This window comes from Trichomonas vaginalis, chromosome V, assembly GCF_026262505.1.
Source record: "Trichomonas vaginalis G3 chromosome V, whole genome shotgun sequence".
In the NCBI taxonomy this organism is placed as follows: Eukaryota; Parabasalia; order Trichomonadida; family Trichomonadidae; genus Trichomonas; species Trichomonas vaginalis.
The window spans coordinates 13,994,254-14,007,811 of record NC_067207.1 but is presented as its reverse complement, the minus strand read 5'-3'; the positions used below and the strand labels follow the sequence as shown (position 1 = coordinate 14,007,811).

The window sequence follows — 13,558 nt, the reverse complement described above, 5'->3', positions numbered from 1 at the left end:
GAAATAAAATATTTTTAAAAAAACATTTTTTTATTTTATTTGAAATGTACGCTGAGTTTGTTGGAGAAGACCGTTGGGAAACTTGTTTGTTAGATGAGAAATATGAAATTCACTGTTGTGAGTCATTTGAAGTCAGAAAAAAAGAGACAAAAAGAGTTTTAAGCGAATGGGAGCGAAATGACGGATATGCTACTATGAAGATGGGTGGGAAACGCTATCTTAAACATATTGTCATTGCAACTCATTTTATACTGAATCCTAACAATTTACCTTTTGTAGACCATATAAACCATATAAGAAACGACAATAGACTTGAAAACTTACGTTGGGTCACTTGTTCTGAAAACAATAAGAACAAAAGCAAATTTGGAGATATTGTATTCGAATTTGTCGACGAACTAGAAGATGAAACAATTGAAATTACAGACTATGGCAAGCATACGTTTGAGTTTTACTACTATAGCGAAGAACAAGACTCTTTCTACTTTTATACCGGCGTAAACTATAGGAAATTACAAGTATATTTTACTAAGGCGGGCTATGCTTATGTAAACGCTAGAGATACAGATGGAAAACACGTTCGAATACTTCTTAACAAATTCAAGAAGCTATATGGCATACCATTTTAAAACGTTTTTAAAACAGTATATTTTTACATATATTAAATGCTTCAGGTTGAAAAACAAAGAACAAAAGTAGCAGATACAAAACCGTTAGACTATATCTTTACAAATGCTGGTAGGAATATTTCAGATGAAGAAATTTCATCCCGAACATACAGGTTTGACTATCCAATTCGTTGGCTTCAAAGTCCTTCAGATGCAAAGGCAATAGGATTTAGAAGAGTTTTGTTTTCAAATAGAACTAACGCGTTTATGTTCGCAGTATATTTTCACGGTCAGTATAAAGGTTCTGATGGTCTAATAGAAAAATTTGACGAAATGAAAATCTTTACAATTCGTTCAGACGAAAGTCTTGAAAAAACTCTAAATGACTTTCAAACTCAAATAAACAAATACTACTGGGAATTTCAAGAAAAATACCACTCTTTACTAAATGGAACATACTATCTGAAACTAGAATATGACAAGATGAACTCCACAGTTTCATTTCAAAAGATTGAAATTAACCCTCCAAGAGATACAGAGTTTTTATATTGGGGAGTAGACAAACGTTCTTGGGCACAATTTCTTCGGTTACTAAACCAGAACGAACCATTACCACCAGATGGTCCATTTAAATTTATACTTCCACCAGCAGATTTGACAGTTTATAGAAACGTGTTTGACCCTCAAAATGTCATGTGTCATGCAAGTTTCAGTTCAAGCAACAACAGTTTTCTGTGTATCGGTAAGGACTTTTATGACTTTGCTTCTAAATTCTACGAACCACCTAGTAACAGTTTCTCTGACTTTCAAGTTTGGTTCACAACAAACGGTGTGCAGCATATAATACCATTGTACTATGACTTTTATCTCGAATTGTCTTTCATATACAACTACGGAAAAGTGCTGAAAAAGTATTGAAAAATATATTTTAGATCTCACCAGGTCACTCGGTCACTCGGTCACTCGGTTAAACGAACTTCTCTGAAAAAGTGTGACAACATGACATTTAGACAACAACACAGGAAATAGACTTCATCGTCAATGTTTTGTATAAAAAGCAACCCGCGGAATTCCGGCGGTTGGTATATTCTTCACAAAATGCTTGTTTTGTCAAGACTTCATCGTCAATGTTTTGTATAAAAAGCAACCCGCGGAATTCCGGCGGTTGGTATATTCTTCACAAAATGCTTGTTTTGTCAAGACTTCATCGTCAATGTTTTGTATAAAAAGCAACCCGCGGAATTCCGCGGGTTGGTATATTCTTCACAAAATGCTTGTTTTGCCAAGACTTCATCGTCAATGTTTTGTATAAAAAGCAACCGCCGGAATTCCGGCGGTTGGTATATTCTTCACAAAATGCTTGTTTTGCCAAGACTTCATCGTCAATGTTTTGTATAAAAAGCAACCGCCGAAATTCCGGCGGTTGGTATATTCTTCACAAAATGCTTGTTTTGTCAAGACTTCATCGTCAATGTTTTGTATAAAAAGCAACCCGCGGAATTCCGGCGGTTGGTATATTCTTCACAAAATGCTTGTTTTGTCAAGACTTCATCGTCAATGTTTTGTATAAAAAGCAACCCGCGGAATTCCGGCGGTTGGTATATTCTTCACAAAATGCTTGTTTTGTCAAGACTTCATCGTCAATGTTTTGTATAAAAAGCAACCCGCGGAATTCCGCGGGTTGGTATATTCTTCACAAAATGCTTGTTTTGAGGTCGAGCCACTTTTGGCTCCACCGTAGAAAACACACAAAACTCATTTTTTTCGGCAAAAATATATTTTAGTTTTTTTTAAAAAATATTTTTTTATTTTTATTGTAAGAACATGTCAGCAACAACAGCACCAAACTCGTTAGTCATGAACCCAACTTCAATGTTAGTAGAAATGAAAAGCTTCATTCCTTCTTCATATACTTTCGAAACAGAAATCCAGAAGATAAAGCAAGAACTTCTCCAAGGAGATTTAGACTGTAGTGCGAAAGATGAAACAAATGAACAGTATCTTTATGAAATGCAGGACCTGGTGGAACATCTACCTAAACTTCCTGAAATACAACAACAAAAGCTTACTATTCCAGAATTCGATGAAATAGAAGTCAAAGCAACTGACTCAGTAGAAACCAAGAAGTTCATACGTAAGGTAAACTATGAGTTTCTTGGATTTCATTGCAACCACAAAGACTGCGATATGGTATATTTCATTGACATATATAAATCTGGGGAGTTTAAGACCTACGACAACTTTGTTTCGTTAGTTGCAAAATGTGTATGGCAGATAAGAGATAAAGATAGAAGAGGTAAAGTATGGAACGGACAAATAAAACCAGCAGCCTTTGAGTTAAAGAAAACCATTTACGCCTTAGTCATACTTGCAGGCAAGGTTTCAATGTACAATGCTAAAATGAACCCACAATGTTCAAAATGTAAAGCAGCAATGAGGAAATATAACTACTCCGTCAAAGAGATAGAACGTATGCGAAACGACTATGCTGACTTAAAGAAAGAAGCAGAGAAACCAGCAGAAGATAAAATGGACATGTTGACATTTCTGAACAAAAACTATCCAACTGCTAACGATTTCCTTCTATCTGATGTCAAGAAGAAGTACAAAGAAACTTTCGGTATCGTTAAAACTTTTGATATCCTTCGTGAAGAAATAGAAGCTACAAAACTGTTTAAAGTCATGAACCATCACAACATATACCATGTAAAACGCTTGTGAAACTTTATGGTAGAAATATATTTTTGTCTGATTTACGCTCATTGACGATGAAATCATGACAAAACATATACGAAGAAGTTTATTTCCTGTGTTGTTGTCAAAATGTCATGTTGTCACCATTTTCAAAAAGATGTTAGTTGACCGAGTGACCGAGTGACCTGGTTCCACCTAAAATATATTTTTGCTGGAAAAAATGACCAAATTTCATGAATTTCCTCATATGCTTGCTACCCTCGGAAAACCGAGGGTAGAGATTCCGTACGAAAATCGTGAAGAACAGCGACCCTCGGAAAACCGAGGGTCGAGATTCCATTCGAAAATCGTAAAAAATTGCGAGTAGGGAAAAAACCCTGGTCGCCAAAACTCTATGAAAATCGTGAAGAACAGCGACCCCGACTTTTTTCGGGGTCGCCAAAACTCTATGAAAATCGTGAAGAACAGCGACCCCGACTTTTTTCGGTCTTGCATAAAACTCATGAAAATCGTAAAAAAATGACCAAATTTCATGATATAACTGTATTTTTTTGACGAAGAGAACTTTGACACTTCGTAAAAAAAATCCCTGAAATCGTGAAAAAATGACCAAATTTCATGATATAACTGTATTTTATTACCAAGTGAACTTTGACACTTCGTAAAAAAACTCTATGAAATCGTGAAAAAATGACCAAATTTCATGATATAACTGTATTTTTTTGACGAAGAGAACTTTGACACTTCGTCAAAAAAATCCCTGAAATCATGAATTTCCTTAAGATAAAAAAACAACGTTAGTTTTTTTAAAAAAATATTTTTTTATTTTGTATGTAAGAACAGAAAATGACAAACACTGAGTTTGAAACAGTTAAAAAGATAGACAATGACACCAAAGTGGTTAGAATAGGTGATTTAAACGTAAGATACTCAAAGAAATACAAAAAATATTCTTTGTCAGACATTTTAACACTATCTGAAAAGAAAGCATACGACTGGGTTAGAAATGCTTCAACTCAGAAAATTTTGACAAGAAATCCTGAGCTTTTGATATCGGTAAGATTCTATGGAACAAGAGCATATCTTATAGACAAAAGTCTTATACCACTAGTTTTGTTCTGGATTGACCCAGTTGTTGGATATAATTTCATAACATATGGTTCATTCGATACGGAACGTTGCTGTGAAGGCTTACTTTACATCGTTCAGAAACCGAAGGACTTCAATACAAAGAGATATAAGATAGGAAGAACATATAATATAACTCAAAGATATGACAGTATAGTCAATAGAGTTAAGGTTGCGTTTGTTAACGATATGAGAGCTGCTGAAACAGAACTACTTGAAAAGTTTGAGAAAATGTATGGTGCTCCCACGAAAGGTAAAGAAACGTTTGAAGTAGATGAGATCGACAAAGCTATAAAATTATTTGACGAAGTTGCTGAAAAATACATGTAAAGCGTTTATTTTTGGTCTTTTATACAAGATAGAAAATAACGCTAATTTTATTTTTATTTTATTTTTTATTTTGTATGTAAAGACAGATATGACAACAACAGAGAACACAACAACTGCTATCGTTCATGAAGATATAAATGAAGAATACGAGTGGGTTCAGTATAACAAACAGTTACGTCTCATTCGTTCGGTCAAAGATGACATGTACCAAATGCAAAGTATTTTGACAGCATGTTTTGCTCCAGATACTAAGCTTCCTAAAGACTGGTTTAGGAACCAAAGCACTATTGAACTATTAAATGAAGCACAGCGAGACATACTTTTTTCTGAAAACAGTGAAGAACAGCGAGTGGGAGAAAAACCCCAGTCGCCAAAACTCTATGAAAATCGTGAAAAATTGCCAAATGGTTTGAGAGGTTGGTATGTACATAGACTTCTTGTAAATGCTGTTGCAATGTGGGCTTCGCCTCGTTATGCTTGGTATATTTACAGACTTCTTGACGAACTTCATAGACAAGAACGTGAAGAGCTAGAGAACAAGCTTGAAGCAAAAGACAAAAACATACAGAAAAGAATACCACGTTCGGTACCAAAAGGAAAGGAAAAGAACTATAAGTATATGATTTACACTGAAGAGATGGAAAATGAAGAAGACAGAGATATGGTTATGTTGCATTTAGTCAGAAGAAACAACAAAAGCTTTTACGACTTAGCTAAGATTTACAAATCTGACAGAAATTGGTTCTATCGCGAAAACTTACCGATTTCAATGACACCGAATGAAGATGTTAAACAGATAGTTCAAGATACGTTACCTCAAACACACTATGATATGAAAGGTTGTACAATTCTTACATTCAAAGAAGATTTGCCGCTACTGAAGGAAAAGATAACAGAGTATTTTGACAACTTCAAACAAGCAGAGTAAATGAACCATTTATTTTTCAAGCTTGACACCAAAGATGGCTCAGGTAGCTCTATAAGGTAAATTGTCTTGTCAAATCCTTCTGGCATTCCGAGTCCTTCCTTCCAACAGGAAAAAAATTTCCCGACAACTGGAAAAAAATTTCCTTCCAACAGGAAAAAAATTTCCTTCCAACTGGAAAAAATTTTCCTTCCGACAGGAAAAATTTTTCCTGTTGTTCGTCCGTAAACCATTCAAATTTTCGAAAATTGAGAACTTTTTGGCCGACCTTCAGAAAAAGTTTTTCCTTCCGACAGAAAAAATTTTTCCTTCCGACAGGAAAATATTTTCCCGACAACTGGAAAAATTTTTCCTTCCGACAGGACACAAACGGATGACTGGAAGAACTCTTCCTTCCGACAGGACACAAACGAATGACTGACGTACCACCAACCGAGTCCATTCCAAAGCCAGAAGAACCGACAGCCCCAGCACCACAACAGACTAAGACTCAAACACTTACATTTTCAAGCTTGACTTTTTACAATTTGAACTTTGTTTGCGTAGATATGAATTCTGAAAGAAGTATGAGGGTCTTGTATGACTTTGTACTTCTCCCATAGTTCATGTCTGTCAAACTTACCTGCCATGGACTCTTTCATAAGTTCCATGAAATCGTCTTCGGACAATCCGGGGAAAAGTACAATGTCAGTAAGTATTCTCTTTACATCCTTACTTAAACTCTTGGCTGTCTGTACACAAATGACAACTGAGATGTTAAAGTGTCTGAGCTTCTTAAGAATTCGACACATGTCTTGTTCTCTGTTCTTTAACAAAGGATGAGAAGCAAAGTCATCTAAGATAAGAAGACATCTGTGAGGGTAAGTCTTCCAATCGTAAGATTGCAATTTCTTCGAAATGTATTCTATCTCTTTCTGTTTGTTTCGGAAGTGTTTCTTCTCTAATATTCTCTGCATTTCCTCATTTGGGTCTTTAAACTTCGAATTGACATACTCATTTATAGCATTATACTTCAAAACTCTTCTTTGGTACTTCTTTATCCAATCTAACAACTCAGAGTCTTTTATACATACTAACTTAGACTTCTTTATAATATCTTTGAACGAATTGACGGTTTGGTCAAATTGACCCGAAGTACTACAAATGACTACTAACTCATAGAATGGGTTCTTCTCATCTAGTTCTTGTTGTTGTGCAGCCATTTTAAGATAAGTGAAAGTCTTACCCGACCCAGGTGGTGCAATTAGACCTGTTATACCATTCTGAGCAAATAAGAACTTGTCATGTATGGGTTTTATCTGAGCATTTTCCAACTTCCTCTTGTTCTTGTTTAAAACATTCTCAAATTTCTTGTCAATGTCAGCAAACTTTTTTTCTAACATATTTTTAGAAAAATTAAAATTTTTATCTTTTACAAAATGTCTAGCGATTTCGCTATCTATATTCGAGACAAGCTTTTCGACAGCAAAACATCTGTCGACCATAAAATCTTACATAGTGTAAACAAGAAAGGGGAATTTGTTCTAAAGTTCTGTTTCTGGGAATATGACAAGAACCATAAAACATTAAGCAGAGCAGTCTTAAAATTTGTCAATGACAGACTTGTTGACAGAGATGACGCCTCTTGGAGAGATGAAGTCCAACAAAACTTCTTAGAATGCAAAGAAGACACATGCGCTGTTCTTGAAAATGAAATAGAAAACAGAATAGAAGAGCTATTAAATGACAAAGCACTTTTACAAAAATATGGTTCTGAGAAGTTTGACATAACTCCACCAGAAAAGAAGAAGAGAGAAAAGAAAGAAAAGAAAGTAGAAGAAGAGAAGAAAGAACCAGAGCCAGAGAAAAAGAAATTTGACATGTAAAAATAAAATTTTATTTTTAGAACATTTCTGGGTCAATGTCAATGTTCTCTTCCTCTTTAGGAGCAAACACTGGCTTAGACTCTAAAATCTTTTTACCCAATTTACCTTGAACTTCAACTATCTTAGACTCATAATATTCATAGTCGTCTGCTTTCTTTGGTTCATAAGGTATAACAAGTTTGTATGCTTTGCCTTCTTTAAGGTTTGAAAACCTTCTGTCAAAACTTTCTTTGACTGTTAACAAACCTTCTATGTCTAAGTCTTCAAATTTCGCACCATTTTTAGTCACAATAGCAAACTTAACTGGTTCGATGTTCCAAACTTTGTCAAATGAAGACTTTTCAAAATGGTAGAAGTAAACATTCAAATATGTGAATGGGTCTAGTTCTTCTTTAAGTCCTGACATGTACTTGTTGACTGAGATGAATTTCGTCATCTTTTCTATCGGATAAAAAAAATATTTTTTTTAAAATTTACTCAGAAAAATTTTTCTTTGTATATACACCATTCTGTACGTCTAAAAGATTTTTGACATTTGCCAAGAATGTTCGTTTAGACGCTGTCATATAACCATACTCTTGACAATACTGTTTATACGAATCGTACAATGACCTTTCATCTAAACACTCAAAGTCAGTTTCATCTATGAACAGTTCATATACACTCTTGTTTGCTTCTAACAATGTTTGTCTCTCTTCGGTATGTGGAATTTGTCTTGGATTGAACTTAGAAATATCTAATGTCATGAAATATGAGAACAAGTGGTTGTAAAAGTCAGATGTCAAAGTTTCTGCTAAGTCGTCAAAATATTCTGTATCTTGCATATGAGAATCTGACGTTCTGACAACTACATATCTTCTGTCAGAACTTTCTAACTTCATCGGAACGGCGTTGTTTGAAACCATGACGAAGTTTGCAACATTTTCACAAACTCTTTGGTCTTTATATTTTCTTTCAACAACTCCAACTTTGTCTGTTATAAGACTCTTCAAAGCATCTGAGTTTAAAACCTTTGTTGTATCTATACTTTGAAGTTCGTTACATACTATAAGTTTCATATTCTCTATTGAAGAGTTAAATTTACCGCAGATGTTTTCTAAGTTTGTCATATTAGGGTTCGAATAGCCCTCTAACAGTTTGCACAAAATATCTGTAAAGAAAGTGTTCTTACCTGTTCCTTGTTTTCCAATTACAATGAGAGCAGTTTCATTTTTAGCACTTGGATGTTGTAAGATGTTTGCAAACCAACATAAGATATACTCATAGACTCTTTCGTTTCCATTGCATATAATTTCTTTGACATGGTCTAACCAAGCTTCTATAACATTTTCTTTCCATTCTACTTGTTCGTATTTATATCCAGTGAAGATAGAATAGAAGTTTGGAGAAGGTGTATAGAACTTTATACCACGAACTGAAAAATCTTCTAACTTTGACAATAAGATATCCCAAGCATCTAACATCTTCATACCAACTTGTACGACTTTTATTTTCTTAAGTTTCTGTTTACATTCTTGTTCTGAAACTATTGTCGCTTTAGGTTTGTTAAAGACTACATCCCATTCTTTCATAACATAACATTCTGGGGCAGAGTCGACATAAATGACTAAACGTTTCAAATTCTCGACTGCTTTGTTATAGTCTCGAAATGGACACATATTTCTGAAGGCTTGGAAGTCATAAAAATCTGAAACATCTATTCTGTACATTTTTTTATAAAAATAAAAAAAAAATATTTTTTTTATTCTTGACTTTGTTGTTGCATTTGTTCCATTTGTTGCATTTGTTGTTCTTGAGCTATTTGTTGTTGAAGTTGTTCTTGTAGTACAATACTTTCACCAGTTGCATCTTCCAATTCGAAACTTTCTGCCGTCATTGACAAATACATAGGACATAAAAGTTTTACAGGAACAAAGTTTGCGTCAACTAAGGTTAAGTTTATGTTTGCTAAAGTGTTTGAGTTTACTAAAGCTGAAAACTCTGCATTCGAATGAACAATAGGCAAACCAGCAGAGAAAGTGTTGTTTATACGCATGAGTATCTTTTGGTCATAGTAGTTTCTGTCGACATTCGAATAGCACTTTGAACCTAAGTTTGAAACAATATATAAAATAGGTGTACTTAAAGTCAATGGAACAGATAGACCTTGTATGACACCTTTTCCTGTTATAGGAAACTGTTGGTAGTAAAAACCAGATATAAGTTTTGTATTATAGCTCATATCGTTTATAGTAAACTCAGTCGGACATCCAAACATAATGAAACCTGCTCTAGTTGCAGCACATGTTACATCCGTCCTTAAAGTATTAAATAAGTCAACAAAATCTGTTGGTGGTATATCTGAGTAAGTATCTTCAAAGGAGTATTTTTTACCATTCACAACAATAAAATCTTCTGGTGTCAAAAGAGCAAAACAGGCTTTAGTCGTCATCGTGTTTAAGGTTAGTTTACAATATCGTCCTTGAGGACTTTGTAAGTTTGTTGTTATAGAATTATATGACTCAGGGTTTTTAGTCGTAATAGTATAAACCACTATGTCTTCTGCCATTTACATATATAGGGTGTCCAAAGGTGTGTTTAGCACAAACCTGAATACTGCGAATAGAAATAAACAAGTTACATATATATAAAGTTTATTTAAATATAATCACCATTGGATTCAATCACGCGTTCGCAGCGATCGATCCAGGCTTGAAAGACACGCTTTAAATCATCATGAGAAAATTGCTCAAATTGCTCTCTTACAAAATTTTCAAGATCATCTGGACTCGCGAATTCGCGTCCTTCAGCTCTCTTTTTTAGCGTGCCGAATAAATAAAAGTCAGAGGGTGCAATATCAGGTGAATAAATTGGGTTTGGAACAACTTTGGCATTGTTTTCCACCAAGTAATTCATTACCTTATGACTTTTGTGAACTCTTGAATTATCAAAATGAATTGCAAACTTTTGTTTTTGTTGTTTGGATTTCTCAAACTCATCAGAATTGATAATTTGAGTAAGAACATTGTCAATTAGATACTGAGCATTCATCGTATTAGGTTTTTGAAGAATATCAATTGCGATGATGCCATTCACGCCCCAAAAAACCGACAACATCATCATTGGTGTGTCAATTTTTTTTTCGGGAATGTTTGCGGATTTTCATCCTTCGGGATCCACATGATTTTGGCTTCTGTTGCATATTGAAACCAAGACTCGTCCCCTGTTACTAAAAAGCGAAACTTCTTGGATTGATACGCACCCAATATAGAGAGGAGCTCTTTCGAAGATTGGACTCTAGATTTTTTTTGAACTGAATTAAGGTTGTGCGGAACCCAACGTGTATACGCTAGTTTGTAGTTCAAATAATTGTGCAGATAATAACTGACTGTTGTATGTGGTATCTTTGTCATCTCCTCTATCCTTCTGAGTGATGCTCTTGGGTCTTCATCTAGCGCTTGAAGAATTGCTTTGATTTTTCTTTGATCCGGCGATTTTTTGTCAATTTTTATGATGGGCGCCTTTTTGTTCATGAAGTGATACATCCTAACATGATACGTTACAGTGGAATAGCTAGGAGCATCCATACCGAAGCATTTTACCAATGTCTCGTAGATTTTTTTACAGTCTTTGCATTTTTTTGCAAGAGCGAGGATGTTTTCTTTATGATTCATTAAAAAATGAAAAAAATCCCGCCAAAATTTCCCGCGAAACCGCCTCTTGTCTCAAAATTCATTTTATATCCCGGCATGGCGCCAAAATACAACATACTCATCATATACATATATTCATATTTTTTATTATATATTTATAATCAGCATATATCTCCTTTAATAGTCTCATATAGAGCGCTGTGCTAAACGCACCTTTGGACACCCTATATTTAAAAGTTTTTCTGAAAGTGGAGAAGAACTTCATCTAAACTTTCACATGGCGTTTCTTGAAGTTCTCTGTCTAAGAAGTTCAAATATTTTGTAAAGACATAGAACTTTCCTTTGTCTACACGAACAAACAAAACAGGGTCTTTCATATCGTTCAAAAGTGTGTAAAGTCCTTTACATGAAATAAAGTCTATATTGTTTTTCTTCAAACATCTTTCAAGAAGTTTTGACATTTTTACTTAGCAAGTAAATTTTAATGAAATGTTGTGGTCGTCAAATATTTTTATAACGTCTGGGAAACTATATTTTAAGTTCAACGTTTCACCTCCTTTCATAACGTATATCTTGTCAATGACATTATATGAAACACCACAGCAAGCAATGTCGGGTTCTATTTCTTTGATGTTTATATCGTCTGCCTCTGTCAAAAGTTTCAATAGTTCTTTCAAAACTTCATGAGGTGCAATGACATATGAGTTCACTTTTACAGGGTTGTGTTCGACCAAGTTTAACATTATACCCAAAGCCTGACAAATCTTCTCCTGAGTTTTAAGTTTGTCTTTCAGTTGTTGGTAGTCGTTTCGAATATCTGCAACAGAACTTAAGTCTCTGCTAACTTCAGGGTATGTTGGTTGTTCTTTTACAGGAACTATTGTTATACCATCTTCGTCTTCGTATGGTTTCCCCACTTCAACATCTCTTTCTTTGACATTGACAACAACACTTTGACTGTTTGTTTGAGTTGGTGAATTTAACTTCACATCTGCCATCGCCATTAAACCTTTTGAAACACTTACGCTTCTATTTTTCGGAAATGACATTTTACTTAGAATAAAAAGATGGACGTATTTGAGTATCTCTTCGAATTGAAGCAAAACAAAGTTTACACACACAAACAATACAAGTTCATTGACAGAGTAGTTCTTTACACAAACAATGGAAAATGTTATAGAATAGCAGTCTTTGCTGAACCAAAATATTTTCATAAAGCAAAGAAAGTTGGTATAACCGAGATGGTGAAAGTTCTTGAAGCAGACAAAAATATAACAACAAAACTGACCGATATTTCTAAAGGTAAGTTTATAATACAATATTATATCAAAACTGGCGTACTGTCAATATTTGACGGAGAGAAGTCAGTTCAAGAACAACTTACTGACCTGCTGCCAAAATCTGCTCGATGGAAGCTGTCGTTATACCAATCTGAGGAGCCCCAGCAGGTTTCATCGAACGAATCTTCAAAAGAGCATCTTCCGTGAAAAGTGCTATTGGTTTTGTAAACTTCTTTGCTTTCAATTCATCTGGACCGTCTCTGTCACCAGTATATTGTATTTGAACTGTACCAACAGTTGAAATACCACCCATAAAGTCTTCTGAGTCAGCAAATGGAATGCCAAGCCAAAAGTTTGAACGGTCTCTATTTGTATATTGAGTTTTTTGACCTCCTGTATGAGTCCATACTTTCACATATGGCATAATAGAACTTTGCATTTCAGGGTTAATGGTTGTTGTGAAGTTGTTGTTAAAGTTCATAGCATCTAATGTCAAGTTGTATGACCTCATATCTTCAACTGTAGAATATTCTTCTCTTGGATAATATTTGCCATCTATGTTTATATGATATTTAATACCGGGGTTGTAGAAACAAGAATAGTCATTTATAGTTCGTCTGAAAAGAACAAACATAGTATCTGCATGTTTCATTGCAGTTGTTAAAGCAATATCTGTTCTTGCACCTGGGTCAGCACTTTGGTTTCCAACTTCACCTGCAAAGTCTTTGACAGATATTTGGTGTATAGGGAACATAAGTGGAACTGCAATATATTTGGCAGCTAAAGCATTTGAAATATCTGGGTCCAACATATAGACTGCAAGTCTGCTTTCTATTCTCTTGCATTCAAACTTTTCGCATGTGAACTTAACTGGGTCCCAAGCAGTTCCAGCAGCATTGAAGTAGTAGTTTACTTCAGTGTTGAGGTTTGAGAAACCAAAGTCTAAGTCAACTTTGTCTTTGCAAAAGTCACAGAACTTGGCTCCACCAGTTCCAGCTACAGTAAGAGTGAATGGGTCTTGTGTTGGTGCAATGACTAAGTTATTTTTGCTTGGAGTAAGTTCGATAGAAATTTTTCCTGCCCAGTTTGGCAAGTA

At 34.7% G+C, this 13,558-nt stretch overlaps 10 protein-coding genes and 1 pseudogene across 11 annotated transcripts, besides 4 other annotated features; 6 read left to right on the top strand and 5 right to left on the bottom strand.

The window, feature by feature from the left end:
* Positions 1–13,558: part of a mobile genetic element that runs on past both edges of the window.
* Positions 45–629, top strand: TVAGG3_0333360 (His-Me finger endonucleases family; the record flags this gene model as incomplete). Its single annotated transcript, XM_051230540.1, has 1 exon — positions 45–629. One exon carries the CDS (start codon positions 45–47, stop codon positions 627–629), a length of 585 nt encoding a protein of 194 aa, XP_051100270.1.
* On the top strand, positions 2,670–3,329 carry TVAGG3_0333350 (organellar and viral DNA polymerase type B; the record flags this gene model as incomplete). Its single annotated transcript, XM_051230539.1, has 1 exon — positions 2,670–3,329. A coding segment is annotated over one exon (660 nt), but the record flags the coding sequence as incomplete, so codon positions are not given.
* Positions 4,149–4,682, top strand: TVAGG3_0333340 (organellar and viral DNA polymerase type B; the record flags this gene model as incomplete). The annotated part of the gene is made up of 1 exon (XM_051230538.1): positions 4,149–4,682. A coding segment is annotated over one exon (534 nt), but the record flags the coding sequence as incomplete, so codon positions are not given.
* Positions 5,176–5,688, top strand: TVAGG3_0333330 (KilA, N-terminal/APSES-type HTH, DNA-binding family; the record flags this gene model as incomplete). The annotated part of the gene is made up of 1 exon (XM_051230537.1): positions 5,176–5,688. A coding segment is annotated over one exon (513 nt), but the record flags the coding sequence as incomplete, so codon positions are not given.
* TVAGG3_0333320 (protein of unknown function, DUF4106 family) lies at positions 6,192–6,641 on the bottom strand (the record flags this gene model as incomplete). The annotated part of the gene is made up of 1 exon (XM_051230536.1): positions 6,192–6,641. The coding sequence occupies one exon, from the start codon at positions 6,639–6,641 to the stop codon at positions 6,192–6,194; it is 450 nt and encodes a 149-aa protein (XP_051100266.1).
* On the top strand, positions 7,104–7,550 carry TVAGG3_0333310 (uncharacterized protein; the record flags this gene model as incomplete). Its single annotated transcript, XM_051230535.1, has 1 exon — positions 7,104–7,550. The coding sequence occupies one exon, from the start codon at positions 7,104–7,106 to the stop codon at positions 7,548–7,550; it is 447 nt and encodes a 148-aa protein (XP_051100265.1).
* Positions 8,444–9,259, bottom strand: TVAGG3_0333300 (uncharacterized protein; the record flags this gene model as incomplete). The annotated part of the gene is made up of 1 exon (XM_051230534.1): positions 8,444–9,259. A coding segment is annotated over one exon (816 nt), but the record flags the coding sequence as incomplete, so codon positions are not given.
* TVAGG3_0333290 (uncharacterized protein) lies at positions 9,292–9,771 on the bottom strand (the record flags this gene model as incomplete). Its single annotated transcript, XM_051230533.1, has 1 exon — positions 9,292–9,771. The coding sequence occupies one exon, from the start codon at positions 9,769–9,771 to the stop codon at positions 9,292–9,294; it is 480 nt and encodes a 159-aa protein (XP_051100263.1).
* Positions 10,108–10,135: a terminal%2Cinverted (terminal inverted repeat of Mariner transposon ID:TVAGG3_0333260).
* Positions 10,108–11,409: a mobile genetic element.
* Positions 10,188–11,313, bottom strand: TVAGG3_0333270 (annotated as a pseudogene). The gene has a single exon. A coding segment is annotated over exon 1 (1,126 nt).
* Positions 11,382–11,409: a terminal%2Cinverted (terminal inverted repeat of Mariner transposon ID:TVAGG3_0333260).
* Positions 11,767–12,231, bottom strand: TVAGG3_0333250 (protein of unknown function, DUF4106 family; the record flags this gene model as incomplete). Its single annotated transcript, XM_051230532.1, has 1 exon — positions 11,767–12,231. A coding segment is annotated over one exon (465 nt), but the record flags the coding sequence as incomplete, so codon positions are not given.
* TVAGG3_0333240 (uncharacterized protein) lies at positions 12,250–12,669 on the top strand (the record flags this gene model as incomplete). Its single annotated transcript, XM_051230531.1, has 1 exon — positions 12,250–12,669. One exon carries the CDS (start codon positions 12,250–12,252, stop codon positions 12,667–12,669), a length of 420 nt encoding a protein of 139 aa, XP_051100261.1.